Raw genomic sequence first — 15,845 nt, 5'->3', positions numbered from 1 at the left:
TCGTTTTAGTGATAAATTGCGTGAACAAATAGTGTATCTACAGATATCAGTCATGAGGTAGCAAGTAGCAAGATATTGATCCGTCTTGAGATGGAAAAATGATTTGATGGGACATTTATTATATCGAACTTAATATTATTGTGAAACTTGTATCCTGGTCTACCTAGGTATCTATAGTTATCTTTTATATTTACAGTTACCTATTCTAGGTATAATATATTGAATATATCCAATTCAGCGTTACTTCTCTCTTCAAACATTCGATTCTGCGAAAGCCATACCATCCCATCATTCTGCAATTCTATCCAATCTTATTGGTTAAGCAACACCCATTTCTATACCGACAACAAGCTCTCCAGTCAGCTACCCAGGTACCCCTCGAAGGTTATTTTTCCAAGCGAGAAGTTCGTTCTTCACAACCAGTCGATTTTGGCCTGTGGTTCAGTTCTTCACCAAGCACGAGTAGCTACGCGTACTTGGTGGTAGGTACAAGTGAGTGAGTGAGTGAGTGAGTGAGCGAGTAAGTGAAAGAACAAAGTCAAAGAGGATACAGTACTAGGAAGAGTACATTGTCAAGTACACTCGAGTAGCATACGCAAAAGACCCTTACGAACCTACCTATCAAAGGTTGGTAGCCGTCAAAACTCCCCATATAATATTCAGTATTCACTCATTACGCTCCCTCCAGTCATAACTTTTCCGTATTGGTCTTGTATGATACGATACGATACGTTTCCATCATCCAGCAAGGTATCTACATAGTACCTAGTACTACCTCCCTCCCTCCCTACCTACCTATCGGGTACCATATAAATAAATAAACCCTTTGTCATTTGTTATCATTTCATCCACCGTCTACGAAAAAGCTCTGCGAAAAAGCTCTACGACAAGCCCCGGTCAAAAACCCAAAAAGCTTCAATCACAATTTTATACACTCATTCTCCTACGTACGTACGTACATTTATTCACATTATACTCCGTGCAAACCAATAACCCCCCTGCAAGCGTTATTATATGGGTATCGTTGTACTAGTACCATATCGAAACCCCCAAATTTCGACACAGCTTTTCTCTGCCGCCTTGGATCTAGCAAACAAATTGACACCCCACCAAACTCCTACTTCATTGAATCGTAACACAATTCACATTCTACCTTTTTTCTTTTCTCTTGTCTTTTCCCCCTTCACAATTGCGATTCGTAAGTCATGCTCCTCCTTTATTCACGCTCCATCCAATGATCTATCATCTCCATCAATCCTCTCATAAACCATCATCACAAGCTAACTCTTCAACCTTTGCGACAGATGTCGACCTACCTCCTCTAACGTCCCACAAGTAAATTCTTGTGTTACCCCCAGAGCTTCTATTCCTTACCTTGAAGTGCGTACCTGCATATCGGAATCTTTAGAATACTCCAAATCGAAGGTGCGACAGGCTCCTAGTGAGAGGGTAACAGATATGGCGTGGCAGCCAGAACAGGAGGCTTTGAGGCAATTGTCAGGATGCTTGAAAGACTCGTTAAGTGGGCAGGACAAGATTGCTCAGAAGCAAGCAGAGATTGTAAGTTTTTCCTTTGAAAATGCATAGTCTAAGATGGAAGTGTTTTGCAGAGCCCGATCTAATTATCATGCCAAACAGATGCTATCTCAAGCAAAGTCTTCGCCAGATATCAATAATTACCTGACCTACCTATTTTCGCATTCGGAGGTTCCTTCGGGCCTAAGTTATACTTCACATGATTACTTTGCGATTCGATCGGCAGCAGCTGTTATGCTGAAGAATAATATTAGATCTGGGTACAAATCGATACCTCCTGAGAGTCTATCTCTTATACAATCCTCGGTTCCATTAGCCCTCCAAGACAAAATCCCAACCATACGAAACTACGCAGGAAATGTTATTACAGAAATCGTTAGTAAGGGAGGTATTTTGGGATGGCCACAGATTTTACCAGATTTACTGGCTTTGATTGGGAATGCCAGTGGAACAATTTCACCCGAAGCACAGGAGGGAGCCATGGCAGCTTTGTCGAAGATCTGTGAAGATAATCGAAAAATGCTAGACAAGGAATACCAAGGACAGCGACCGCTTGCCTTCATCATTCCAAAACTCATTGTGTTCGCTGCGAATGAGAGGCCACGAATTCGAACTTTGGCTTTGACCGCTTTGAATATTTTTATTCCACACAAACCTCAAGCCTTACTTATATCTTTGGATGATCTTCTTAACCGCCTGTTTCAACTCGCCAGTGATCCCTCAAATGAAGTTAGGCGACAGGTCTGCAGAGCCTTTGTTCAGATTGTGGAGATTCGACCTGATAAGATTCTCCCTCACATCGGCGGATTGGTTGACTATATGATAGCACAGCAACGAAAAGTTGATGACGAGGATTTGGCATGCGACGCTGCCGAATTTTGGCTTAGTGTCGGGGAGCACAACGAGTTATACACTGCATTGGGTCCATACCTTGACAAAATTATACCTGTGCTACTTGAGAGTATGATATATAGTGAGGAAGATATTGCGATGCTTGAAGGGGGAGGCGATGATGCCGATGTTGAGGATCGCGCCGAGGATATCAAACCCAAGTTCGCCAAAACTAAAGCTGCTAGAATGCAAGCGGCAAATGGGGACAACAATGGAGCAGCGAATGGTGTCGATTACGCCAAACTCGCAGGCATGGAAGATGATGATGACCTTGATGAAGGGGAAATCGAGGACGATGACGACGACGAGGCCCCTGAAGACAGGTGGAATTTGAGAAAGTGTTCAGCTGCGGCACTTGACGTTTTTGCAAACGATTTCCGCGGGCCAGTTTTTAACACAATTCTTCCATATTTGATGACCAACCTACGACATCAGGAATGGCCACACCGAGAAGCAGCGGTTCTCGCTCTCGGTGCCGTTGCTGAAGGCTGTATGGACGTTGTTAGGCCACATCTTCCCGAACTGGTACCCTACCTGATCTCACTCTTGAATGATGCCGAACCCTTGGTAAGGCAAATCACCTGCTGGACCCTCGGTAGATACTCGGCTTGGGGGGCTGGGCTTGAAGACCCGAACCAGCGAGCACAGTATTTTGAGCCTATGATGGAAGGCATTCTGACAAAGATGTTGGACCGCAACAAGAGGGTTCAAGAAGCTGGGGCTTCAGCATTCGCGCATCTCGAAGAGAAAGCAGGTACCAACCTCACGCCTTATTGCAAGCCAATCATTCAACAATTTGTCACGTGTTTTGAGAAATACAAGGATCGTAACATGTTCATTCTGTACGACTGCGTTCAAACACTAGCCGAGCACGTAGGTCAAGGTTTGGCGCAACCAGAACTCATTGATTTATTGATGCCAGCACTGATTAACAGATGGCACAAAGTTTCTGATCAATCACGAGAATTGTTCCCACTCTTAGAATGCTTGTCGTACGTTGCCACTGCTTTGGAAGATAGCTTCGCCCCATTTGCCGCCCCCGTTTTCACGAGATGTGTGACAATCATTCATCAAAACCTGGAAGAATTCATGGCGGCGGCCAATAATCCAGGGTTAGATACTCCGGACAAGGATTTTATGGTAACTAGTTTGGATTTATTGAGCGCGATTATCCAAGCAGTTGACGATAAGCAATCTGCAGCTCTCGTATCCGGTTCGCAGCCCCAACTTTTTCAACTTCTCGTATATTGCATGGAGGATCCAGAGAACGATGTCCGCCAATCATCCTACGCGTTATTAGGAGATTGTGCAAAATACGTGTTTCCACAACTACGAGAATTCCTCCCCACGCTACTCCCTGTGCTCATTAGTCAACTCGACCTTGATTCAATTGTTGATGAACAGATTGAGTCGACCTTTAGCGTACTCAACAATGCATGCTGGTCGGCAGGTGAGGTGGCAATTCAATACCAAAAGGACATGGCCCCATACGTGCCCAAATTGTCCGAAAAATTCCTCGAAATACTGTCCAATCCAATGGTACCAAAGTCGATGAACGAGAATGCAGCTATAGCTCTAGGACGAATGGGCTTGTTCAACGCTGAGATCCTGTCACCCCACCTGGCCACCTTTTCTCAACCATTTCTTAAGGCTCTCGAAGATGTTGATCACACCCTGGAAAAGGCTACTGCTTTCAAGGGCTTCTTGTCGATTGTTATGTTAAACCCACAAGCCATGGAGAAAACTTTGGCGCAATTTGTCACTGCAATTGCAAAATACGGAAAGGATGTTGAACCTGGCAGTACTTGGAACGTCGAACTACAACAAGCATTCCAACAAGTAAGCTATTGATTTCCTCCTGTCATAATGTTTGGACATGACTAACATTTATTTCTTTAACCACAGGTCCTCGATGTTTATAAGGGTCTAATTCCGGATTTCAATGGCTTCCTCAACAGCAATGTTGCTCCAGCAAATATCGCAGCTTTAAGATCAACATACAACCTGTAAATATCTATATGGATAGGATGACCTTCGGGCCAGTTCGAAAATTCAAAGTATATTGCAATCTGAGAATTGAAATGTTTTACAATTTAGGCAGATGGGCGTCCATGGGATAGGGAATGATTAAAGATAAATGCAAGCTGATAGGGTTGCAATTTGACGAGGAAAAGAAAAGGTCAAATAACAAGCATGCAGGAGCTTGAGGGCAAAATATGCATGGTTTATTTGTATTTACAAAAGATATTCAACGTGAGGAAGGTTACGTTTTATGGGATGATGGATGGATACTGATGATTAAAGCGAATGGGATGATTAGTGATTTGGAAGAACGATGATTGAAGGATGGCAATCCAATCCATAGGGGTTGAAAGAGGAAAATAGCTTACTACATTCTGGCAAAAGGGATGGCATGGCGATCGATTTTTCTTCTTTCTTAATTTTCTTTCCACTTTGTGCTTGAGAAGGTGTGGAACGCTGGTAGGGTGTTGTGGGTTGGGCTGATAATAGCCCTAAGGACATGTCATGCATAGTCATGGGTGGATGAATGGGAAGTGGGATGGATGGATGAAAATGCAAGTAAGCAAAAACAATTAGATAGATATACTTGATCTTGATACCTCCTGTTTGGGCTCTATATTCTGGGGGGGAGAAGTGAAAGAAACCATGGTCAGCGAGAAATTGAAGAGGTACGGATGGGCATAATATGCTTTGAATGGGATGGGCGAAGGGAGGCATTTTTTGCAACAAGCATAGCGTTGAGATGGGCATGTTTTTGGCGACGGGTTATTATTTAGGTAGATAGATGAAGTAGATAGATAGCATATAGTTGGTGAGCGAATAGTACATAGTAGCATAGAGGGAGATTTTGAAATGTTTGTTGTTGATTGAAATTTGAAGGATGCGATGTCAGGATAATGCTAACGTGAATGTAAATGTATGAGTTGGAGGACAATTGGGGGTGATAATGAGTATGCGAGAGGCAGAATGGGAAAGTGGGAAAGGGGAGCAAAAGTCTCCGGTAAGGAGGTCGGTAGGAAGGTAGGAGGTACATACCCGGTGTATGAGTTGTCTTTCGTAGGGCGCATACATCCAGTATGATGTTATGTAATGTGCTCTGTGGAGTAGTGGATTGCTGGGCGCGAGCTGAAATACCGGTAGTGGATACGGAGAATGCAGGAGGTGAAGAATTTGAAATAGGGAGGGATGGGATGGGATGGGATGGGGGGAAGGTGGATACCTTCATACCTGTATCCTACGTATGCATATCTCTGTATGCATGTTATGTGTGGATGGATGGATGGATGGATGGATGTGTGAAAAGGGGATATGGAATTTTAGAATTTACAGAGTCTAGGTGGACTGGAGGGGTGCGGGTTTCACCGGTGGATTGGACTGGATTGGACTGGATTGATTTTGAGTTTGATACGATGATGGGGCGAAAGGAGGTGAGGTAGGTGGTATTGACAATTTTGATATTCGGGAATTGGGGAATGAAAAGGCATTTAGGGCAGAGTATCCATGCAAAACTTCATTTAACACTAAACGTGTATGTATGTGTGTATCTTGCATGGGACCTCTCTCTGGATCTGGCTACACACACGGGTCCCATATCTTCACTCAACCCGAAACAGACTCGTGAGGAGGTATCTACAGTGCCGCAATACATCCACGCATCTTCCACATGTCACTAGGGCTCAGAATTTCCACCCATCTACAGAGAGAGGGACTCCACCTGCTTGCACCCTAGATCTCCCCGAGACCCTGCTTGCTTCCTTCCACGTCCATCCGCGGAGATATCCCCGGAGCCCTATCTATATTCACTCTATGAAACTTTCATCCACCATCTGCTCTCAGATTCCCCCTGTCGTCCTCTTCAGATCAGATCGGCACTTCATCAGCCTCGAACTCTAATCGCAAATCCCGCTTCTAGACTTCTCCGAATCGCCGAACTCAGGGCCTCGGGGGTTGGCAGCAAATATCTTGTGAATGTTTCACTTCTTCTGTCGATCAAGGTTGAGTTTCTTCTTCTTCCTCCTCTTCTTGAGAACTCCGGGATGGTTGTTCAAACTTTATGTACCTGTCAGTTTAGTATTTTGGGGGGTTCTTTTGCTTTGGAACTATTGAATATGCTTGTGGGACATCGGAGTCCTTCAGCATGTCTATTCAAACTCTATGTATCAATATACCCTACTTAGTTTTGAGCTATTGAATGTGCTTGTAGGATATTTGATAGGGAAGGGGGTACAATTCGACCAGGGGAAAACTTAGTAGTGAGGGCTTGTTTGAGTAATCATGTGCAGAAGGAAAAGAATAGAGTTGGGAGGATAACCCGGGAACGTGGAAGGGTGTGAGAATGTAGCATTTTGTGCTGCATGTTGCTGTGGTGAAAGAGATGTAGGTCTGGAGTGGAGATCCAAAGCAGGAGATACAGCGAAAGTTTGTTTCGTGATGGAATGCCGGAATGCCGGAATGGGATGGATGGATGTATAGGAATCGTTAGATGTCTGGAGTAGAAGCGTGGATTGGGCGAGATGGGTGTGAGAATTGGGTTGTTTCTTGAATCAAAACCAGTGAGGTCTTGCGTTTTTGATATCTCTAAAATGCATGATTAGAGCTAATGATATTGTGGTAGAAGTATTTTGGGAGACGTATGAATTTAGTCAAGCTTGGAATCTCTGATGGCCTGGACTGGGAGTGGGAGATGAGAGACTGGTGATTTGTTAGCCTATTTCATGTTTTTGATCTCATAGATGTAGTGAGATCATCTAGAGCATTGAATTCGGTTGGGACATTGAAATCAACTAGAATATTGGATCAATCTCGGTCAGATATTGCAAATCTCAACTTTACCTGCCATTACATCCAATGCAACATTTTCACAATGTTTGACATGGTGAGACTCAATGACCCCAGAAAAGGCCACTCATATATTCAAGCCATGAATTTTCGCACTGAAAACCTACTTGGGACCCGAATGAAGCTCAGATTGATATTCTCGAATAATAAAACTTCTTCTAAGTATAGAATGCTGAAAACAATACTTTCCCCATGCAATCTTGAATGCCATCGCAGACTCCTTGTTTGATTGTAAAAGGTGAGTAATCGATGAATGATAAGTGAACCCCAGATAGTGACATGTATAGTAATGTCGGCCCTTTGCATGCTGACTCGATGGACCGATTACTCGCTCAGGATGTTCCTTCACCGCGAGGCTTCGCCGCCATACGCGTGAAAATTGGACGATTACGAGGTAATTGCTCATCTTCACAAACCAGCAACCATTAAGCAATCTCATTTCAGACCGCCTTAGCGACTTCGCCGTCAGAATACTTGAATAACTGTCATCCTACGATTACACAACCACGAAGTCGTGGTGGCTCATCAAATCAATGTGAGAACTCTACTTAGAGTTCTGACTTCAGCCTTGTTGATATCAAGACTGCCTTTCTATAGTTGGGATATGTTTGTTCAAGGAGACGAGCGAAATTATTTGTATAATGCGACCCCCTGAGCATTGGCAATAGTGACTAAGACGGCGTGCATGACTGCGTGTTTCTGATCCTATCAAGCGCGGATAGAAACCCTACGTATCGCGACACATTACCTCATGCGGCAATTTTTCGTTTTCCATCGAATAGTCGAACGATGGCGGTGGTAGTGACTGAAACGGAATCGGGGTGGTACGGCGTACTGGATGGAATCTATGCAATACCGGTACATACCTGCCTGCGTATATGGATGGTTGGAGAAACTTTGGAAACTTGATAATATTGAAAGGGTTAGTCATGATTGGAAATGCGTGTAGGTAGTCAGCCATACATCTTCACTGTTTGCTGCTGCTGTGTTATTGAACCAATGTAGCGTTACATGTTGCATCCATCCTCTCAATTTATGGGTAGCAGATTCACACCATGCGATTCCATATCTCGATCCTCAGCAGACAAAATGCATACTTGCAGGATTATAACCGTTGATCGCTGTTCCAATTCGTCTTTCCTTTACTAGAAGTGGGATTGCTGCAGTGATGCTTGAGTACATGCGAAAGAAAAATGACACGTTCACCGACTATCTAAAATTGGATCGAGGGGCTGGAGAATACATGAACATACCCCGCAGTCTTTATTGTTTCTCTTCGCGAAAGTTCTTGTGTATTCCCCTTCCTGTAAGATTAATGCTCTGCAGCAAAAGGACGCCCGTAGATAGGACAGGTCATAGATCTTGTGTGTTTGACCTTGCGATAACATGTTATTGTTGCAGCATATGCATGGTTTTCCTTCATCTCCACCTTTCTCTACTGAGGGGAGCCCATGAATGTGGAAGACAACACGGAGCCTTTCTACACCCAACTCCGAGAGACTAGATAGAATGGAAAATCTAACATATTGCCTAAGGACATGAACATCAGTGCGGTCCGAGTCCGAGTGAACGATGGCAGCGGATGTAACAAAAGAAGCACAAACACTGAGTTTTCCTTTCGTCATAGGTCAATTCTCAGATTATGCAAGAATAGGATAGATAAGTCAAACCTAACAAGGTGCTTTGCGTGTATAGTTACTTTTTCTTGCATTTCCCCTCTCGTGCGTCTCAGAAAGGTAGTTCTAGTGAGGAAGCGGGATGTGGCGCACGGGTGGTAGTATAGCGATAGTCCAAACCGTTTACAATGCTAAAACTACACTACTTTAAGCAATTCCTGCTGCCTGGATATAATGGTTGATGGTGAAGTGTAGTTTGAACCGGCAAATAGGATTCTGCAGCCACAACGAATGACTTTCTTGCCCTCGGGTCTCTGAGAAAGAAAAAGTCCGAATCATGTGGGAAAATCGCTGTCTTTAGATGTGTTGGTCTCCTCCCTCCCTACGGATTGCCTCTCGCTCATTGAATTAGCATCGGAGTCCCCGGTACCTAGGTTCAATTCCACTCCACATATCGGATTTACGGGAGGTGAATTCTCGGTATGAGTTCACGAATCTTTTCAATACTGTTCGATTTTTGCACAAGTGGATCTAAGAGAACAGTACAGAATAAGGGCCCCAGAATATAGACTGTTCCTAAGCGAATTGATTACCCAATATAGCCAATATATATGGGCTATTTTTAGTAATCAAAAGAGTTAAAAAGGCTGTCTCGGCTTTTTTAACCCTCATCGCCCTCCACTCAAAAACCAAACACCCGTGTTGATCAAGAAAAGCCAAGACCAAACTTTACTTGAATTATAAAAGCTTGGTCTCTTGGCGCTGTGGCCCAGTTTAACCAGTCTTGCGGAGAACAGGCGCAATAAGGTAAGATGTTTTTCATAAGAATTGTGCACAGAACCTTGCCCCCTGCTCGCCCTGGTATGTTGATACCGAGACAAAAGATCCCAAAAGTTTGTTTTTATTCTCCATAAGATCATGAACAGGGCAAGTGACATGGTCATTAAACACATACGGCCGGATATTCAATGTCGATACTTCGGCCCAACAGATGCTAGATACGGTGGCTCTGGATGTACACACCCGTTGATTTTCGATATCCCCTTGACTGTTACCCATGACTTGATTCCATTCGATGCTCCATGCTTCGTCCTCACCGTCCTCACTCAGATATCTCCAAATAGGGAATTGGACTTCGGATGACATCTATCACCATGATTTACCAAGAGATAGAAATGCAAGGAATGGTTTCACAAGCCCTCCGAGGCTAAGTAACATGTGGTAGCTGCATATTGATTTAGAAGTTTTCCAGCGTCTAATTGGTTCAACGTAGCGTGTGAAAAGTATGAGAAAGAACTACTCTAGGAATAACCATGCTCTTGAGCCTCTCCAAATGATCCAACAATGTTGTCATTTATGCAGAAGCCCGCCCAAAGGAGATAGGTTGAACACCGCAGAGTCAGGGTCCAATATTGCGGTTTAGAAGTTGGAGCCGGTCAAGCATTCTTCATTTGGAGCTTGCGCCGGAAACACCAACCTAATGTTCTGAGCTTAATTCTTCTTCACGCTGAATCATGATGTTTTTTTTTGAGCATTCCGCGTTGAAACTATGGTATCTACGCAGGAGTCACGAACCTTGATGGGGAAATCTGTATTAGGTTTTAGACGAGGGGGACGAGCAGGTTCCCCTCGCGTGTCTAACCAAAACACTTCACCGCCAAAATGATCGTCCCATAGGATGGGAAATTCCACGCCTTCAATGAATAATTGTTGAAGCTTTATCCCCGAGCTTAGATTTGACGTGCATAGGTCAATCTTTGCTCAAAAAACCCCATTCCATCGCCAAAAATCTTTAACTAAAGTTCCACTCGCGTGGCAAACATGTTATCTCTTCGAAACTTCCCATATTTCGTACAGGATCAAGCTTGGGTGGTATCCATGGTGATCGAGAAATAGTAAAAGGTCATGGGACTTTCCTATCGACTATGTGGATTTCCATTAATCCCGAGACAAATCAATCCTTGTAATATGGCCGCAATTGCCTCATCTGTATCAGTACGGAGTAGCTTTGTGCTGTCGCCGTTAGCCCCACACCACACAGAAATGAGCAAGGGATAAGCAAGGCAAAATCGACGTCGGTGGTAAGGTTTCTATCGTAGTTTTCTACAAAAAGGTGCTGCTCAGAAAACCAGCCGAGCACACCACTATTGCGCTGGGGAAAAGTGGGAAAGTGGGGGAACGAAGGAAACCAGGAAACGCTGAAAACTTTATGTTAGCTACCAAAGTGCTAGGTGGAATCCAATGCAGTGGACAGTGGACACTGATAGCATCCCTATAGCATGGCACTCCGCAGGCGTCCCAATCACATTTTCTCAAGAGTAGTGAAAACACAAAATGTGAAAGATACGCTATTATTCGAGAAAGACCGAGGATCTACGAGTTTGCAGCACCAAACATCACAGAGCACTGTAGTGAAGCATAGCGATCGAAGTCATGCATGTAGAAAATAAATGGGAAAAAAGAGGCGACCCGACAAACAGTGACAATGAACGATGCCTGGTAAGATCGGACCTGAATTATATCGAATCTGACCACTATATAAAAACGGACGATTATTAACACAGCTGCATGTATGATTATGTGAATGAAAACATACGTACAGTAGTGTAGTTTCCGTGCTTAAAACTTGCGGTAGCTGTTGCTGTTGTCCGATTTTCATACTACGTAGTATTTCAATGTTGCATGTAAACTTTCGTGTGTTCTTTTAGTACAGCACAGCACAGCACAGCATGCTCTTGTACCGCACAGAAAGGAAAGTCAGATCTTCTAGAAGAAAAATGGGTACTAAAAATAAATTGTTGGGGATTTAAACATGTCTTTTTGCCCTTTGCATGCTGCAGTGATGATTGTACCCAATGACTGATGTACAGACTAATACACCTCGCTCCATAGAGTAATTGTTCAGTAGTTCCATGCATACGACTGATGTTTTGGCCACGCGATTGACAGGATTTGATGAAGGAGGCGTTCGAAGTGATATGTACTGTATGATCGATGTCACTGTCACAAGAAAATCTCTCTGCATAGCAAGATAGAATTAGTCCGTCCACCTTCTTTTATGCTAAGCACACAGAAGGAAACGATGGAAGTTTTGACTCATCCTGACAATATATGAATAATCAAATCCCTCTCCCCTCCTACCCCCCAACACCCAAGTTCACATAACCCTATCGATCCATAAGCAGTGACATAAGGCGGTGAAGCCAAGGCCCTAGTCCTTGGCGAGGGTGAGTGAACCAATAACGTGCAGCAAAAAGGGGGTTTTAGGGTTTGTTGATTTTTCTCGTTACAAAAAGATGGTGATTTGTAGGAAGAAACTTGGGAAAACTGAAACCGTATAGATGAATCCCCAGTCGCAGATCTGAACGCACGGGATAGTGAGATATGGCTGGGTTCACCCCTTCAGCCGCGGCCAACCATGGGTTGGATCTAAGGACCTGTCTAAGTGAGACAATCAGAGCTCAGAAGCTCAACGGTGGCCCGAGGTCATGCCTGGTAAGGTTCGCACTTGATACTTGATGCGTAAATTCCCTGGTCAGTGTTGTGGGTAGTCGAATAAAATACCGTAGGATACGCTCTCTCCTTAGTCATTTAAAAAGATTTAGACGGCGATCGGGAGGGAAGAGCTCACTCCCCGAAATGCTAATCATGAGATGTTGTATGGTTGATAGATGCTGTGTCAAATTCCTTCTACGAGCATGGAGTAAGGTTTTAGAGTGCAGAATATGGAATTGTAGTACCCATTGAATGTACAGCCCGACGGAGTGGTAACCCGGGACGCTACTCAGGAATTATGAGATAATGACTTGGATCATAGGGCAGAACATGAGTACAAATGAACATGTCAGTCGGGACAATTTCGTCTATCTGCTTATTTTGTTAATTAGATCACTTGATACATCTTTCTACTTCGCATCGTTGTTCAAAGTAATATATATGATTATATAAAATAGACGGGGGCAGTATATCCGAGTTCCGTGGAAAGAGCGGATCGGGTATGAAGGGGCTATTCCAAATATCGACGTGGTGTAGAAGGAATTGGTATTCAATGCCCTCACGACGTTTTTGAATGACATCCTCTTTTTTTTAATTTTTGATTTTGCACAGCCGCCGGCAGTTTCAGTCAGCATGTCATCAGAAACAACACAAACATTCAGGGCCTCTCAGCACCGTATCATGACATGGTAACGATGGTAGTGGTGCAAAAATGGACACGAGAAAATGTGCGAGCGAGTGCGAAAGTTCACTAATCTTCCACATTTGGACCTAAAGAATGCCTGTCTATTTTGCTTGCTTCCACCCAATTCAAGACCCCTTTTCGACAGACAGTGCGACACTGGTAAGAAATCGATTTTTTGAATCCGTCATGCTGGTCGTGGTTTAGTTCGAGGCGGAGTCGTTCGCCTGTGTCACCAGTATCGACAAATGCGTATGTACGAGGAACCCTTGAGGCCATCTTCCTGTGAAGAGTGGTGTTGGGCTTGAGCGGCGGGCAAGCGTCGATGCGTAAGCTGCGTTACAATGCCATCATAAGCTGGTTTAATTTCATTTGATTGTGCTCATGGGCTTTCAAGTTTCAGCACAGCAATTGAGAGTGAGTACAAGTAAGGCGACGGATGGATGTGATGGATGTGAAGGGTGTGATGGATCATGATTGAATGGATGGGGATGGATGGATGGGGGTTATGGATGATGTTCCCGGATAAGTAAAGGATAGATGGGATATCGATAGATATCGGGCCTGCTTCACATTCATGCATTTGCATTTGCATTGCAGTGTGCAGCGTAGTGCAGAGCGTAGTGTAGCAACATCATATTATAATCTGTTCTGATCGAATGTCATCACATTCTCGCTTTCGCTTTGTGCCTTGCCTTGCCGTTCATCTCGTCGATTACTCCGTACTGCAAATCGCTTGAAGGCTATGATAATGTATGATGTGTGATGTATCATGGACGTTACGTTGAACGAAAGAGGAAACGGACTAGGTGGGTATATTCAATTACCTCGGTCGATTGGTTTGGTTGATGATTGAGCCGTGTGTAGTAGTTTGGTAGTGCATCAATTCTCGTCTTTTTCAGGCTAAAAACTTAAACCTACCATTACATCAATCGTTATTGCTAGTAGATTTAGACCTTTAGACCTTTAGACACTTACACTCTGATGTTTCTTTAGTGACAGGCAACAGTATATTGTATTGACAAGCTTTCTCCCTTGGCTATCTTCAGTTAAAGGGAAAATACTACAATGCCACATTGGTAAGTTAATCCAGGTTCAATCCAGGTAATTAACCCTTTTCTATCAAATGATGTAACAAAACCTCTGTCATCAAGTCCAAGCAAAGAAAATGGAGGCTGGAGCCCTATGCCCATAGCGGGTACCATCAACTTCAATATCATGGATTCATGGAACCCTTTGCATTGATTAGGGATATTGATTGGTTCGCCATAGCATTTAAACATCGAAGGAGGGTGATGGCCAGCAATATTGCAAGCCAATCCTTCTTCGGGTAAGAAACATAAGAGAATGCGGCAGGTCTCCGTTGGTGATATGCAAACAGAACTCGGAAATCAACCAGTAAGAAGATATCTTCCACTCTATTCAACCACAAACAGAAAATGTGAATCCGTCCTCCAACACCAATTCGGCTATCCAGTCCGATTCAAGTCATTAAGCTGTCATAGGCACATGTGAGTAAGTCATTGTGTAGTAGGTATGTACGTCCGTATGTAAATGTAAGTGGACGGTTAGAACTTAGCAAATATTCATAAAATTTATTTTTGGATCAAGGTGCATTCCGCCTTCCATCCACTACTGAGTACAACCAACCATCACTACCTCTGATCCTTGTTACACCTTATTCCAAAGACTGCATCAGAAGATCTACGCCGCTGAAAGCTGGTTCGTTGTTCAAGACAAGGAAGATGGGAACTTTCCTCCACTAACCTTATGTTTCTCCCTACATTTGAAGTTATGCACCGTCGCATCATATATTCACTTCAACGCAGGAATTGATTTCAAAATTAGGTAAGTGGATGATTTTACTAGCATATCCGCAGTAAAATAGAGTTTTTCCTTAGTCTTTTTTGAAAAGCTAGATGGGAACATGGAAAGCGGTGAGATTTTGATAGGTAGAGGAGGGCAGAGGGGGTTTAGATTTCTTTTGCTTTGATTTACAGTACAAACTTTCAGCGAGCGAGCGAGCGAGCGAACAAACGAACGACGAACGACGAACGGTAATAATGTTTTAGGGTTAAAAATAATCATTGGTTCAATCGAAACTTCGTGTAGACAGAGAGTATGTCAGAAACGAAAACATCAACTTCGGAAAGGGTTAAACTAAAATAGGCTATTCTTATCCGAGCTTTCGTTTTGCCCATTTTTCCCCCTTACTTGTTTGCCCTGCCACCTTTTTCCAAGTGAAACCTAAATGGACTTTTCAATGTCCGTTTCTTGCTCACTTATTTTTGGGCACCTATGAGCATTGTATCTCCGGTACTTACAGGTATCATAGCTCAGGTTTGCCTTGAAAGTTTAGTCTGCTATTTTGCCAGCAATTATCCTGCGTTTGAAAATGTTAACAGTTTCAATGCTTCATAGCACCGGTAGACTGCGGACATACAATGTTGCGGTCATAGTAACCATAGCAAATGCTACCTTGAATCAAATCCAACCAACTGTCAAAGCACCTGATTAGTTCTGGTGGTTCCGCCCCCAAAAGAGATCAATATTGTTTATCGGAGCCGAAATCGATGGAAAACCAGTTCCATTCTTCGGTACCCCCCGCTACCCTGCCCCCATTGACCTTTTTTGAACACATTACATCTATCTTACTAAAAGAAACCTCACCAATTCCCTATATACTATTACTCTAACGATACTGGCACTTGACTATTACCTGATCAATCCAAGACCTCACACTGATACAGTCAAAATCTTCCTCC

General features: G+C 43.6%; 3 protein-coding genes across 3 annotated transcripts; all 3 read left to right on the top strand.

The window, feature by feature from the left end:
• Positions 1 to 1,458: 1,458 nt before the first annotated feature.
• On the top strand, positions 1,459 to 4,437 carry EAE98_001956 (uncharacterized protein; the record flags this gene model as incomplete). The annotated part of the gene is made up of 3 exons (XM_038949575.1): positions 1,459 to 1,560; positions 1,639 to 4,266; positions 4,333 to 4,437. 3 exons carry the CDS (start codon positions 1,459 to 1,461, stop codon positions 4,435 to 4,437), a joined length of 2,835 nt encoding a protein of 944 aa, XP_038814560.1.
• A 3,129-nt stretch (positions 4,438 to 7,566) lies between these two features.
• On the top strand, positions 7,567 to 7,955 carry EAE98_001955 (uncharacterized protein; the record flags this gene model as incomplete). Its single annotated transcript, XM_038949574.1, has 3 exons — positions 7,567 to 7,681; positions 7,718 to 7,822; positions 7,885 to 7,955. The coding sequence occupies 3 exons, from the start codon at positions 7,567 to 7,569 to the stop codon at positions 7,953 to 7,955; spliced, it is 291 nt and encodes a 96-aa protein (XP_038814559.1).
• Positions 7,956 to 14,427: 6,472 nt separating this feature from the next.
• Positions 14,428 to 15,598, top strand: EAE98_001954 (uncharacterized protein; the record flags this gene model as incomplete). Its single annotated transcript, XM_038949573.1, has 4 exons — positions 14,428 to 14,591; positions 14,770 to 14,928; positions 15,081 to 15,137; positions 15,502 to 15,598. The coding sequence occupies 4 exons, from the start codon at positions 14,428 to 14,430 to the stop codon at positions 15,596 to 15,598; spliced, it is 477 nt and encodes a 158-aa protein (XP_038814558.1).
• Between the last annotated feature and the right edge of the window lie 247 nt (positions 15,599 to 15,845).

The sequence above is a fragment of the Botrytis deweyae genome, assembly GCF_014898535.1.
Source record: "Botrytis deweyae strain B1 chromosome Unknown BDEW_003, whole genome shotgun sequence".
NCBI classification, from domain to species: Eukaryota; Fungi; Ascomycota; class Leotiomycetes; order Helotiales; family Sclerotiniaceae; genus Botrytis; species Botrytis deweyae.
This window is presented reverse-complemented; position numbering and strand designations above follow the sequence as displayed.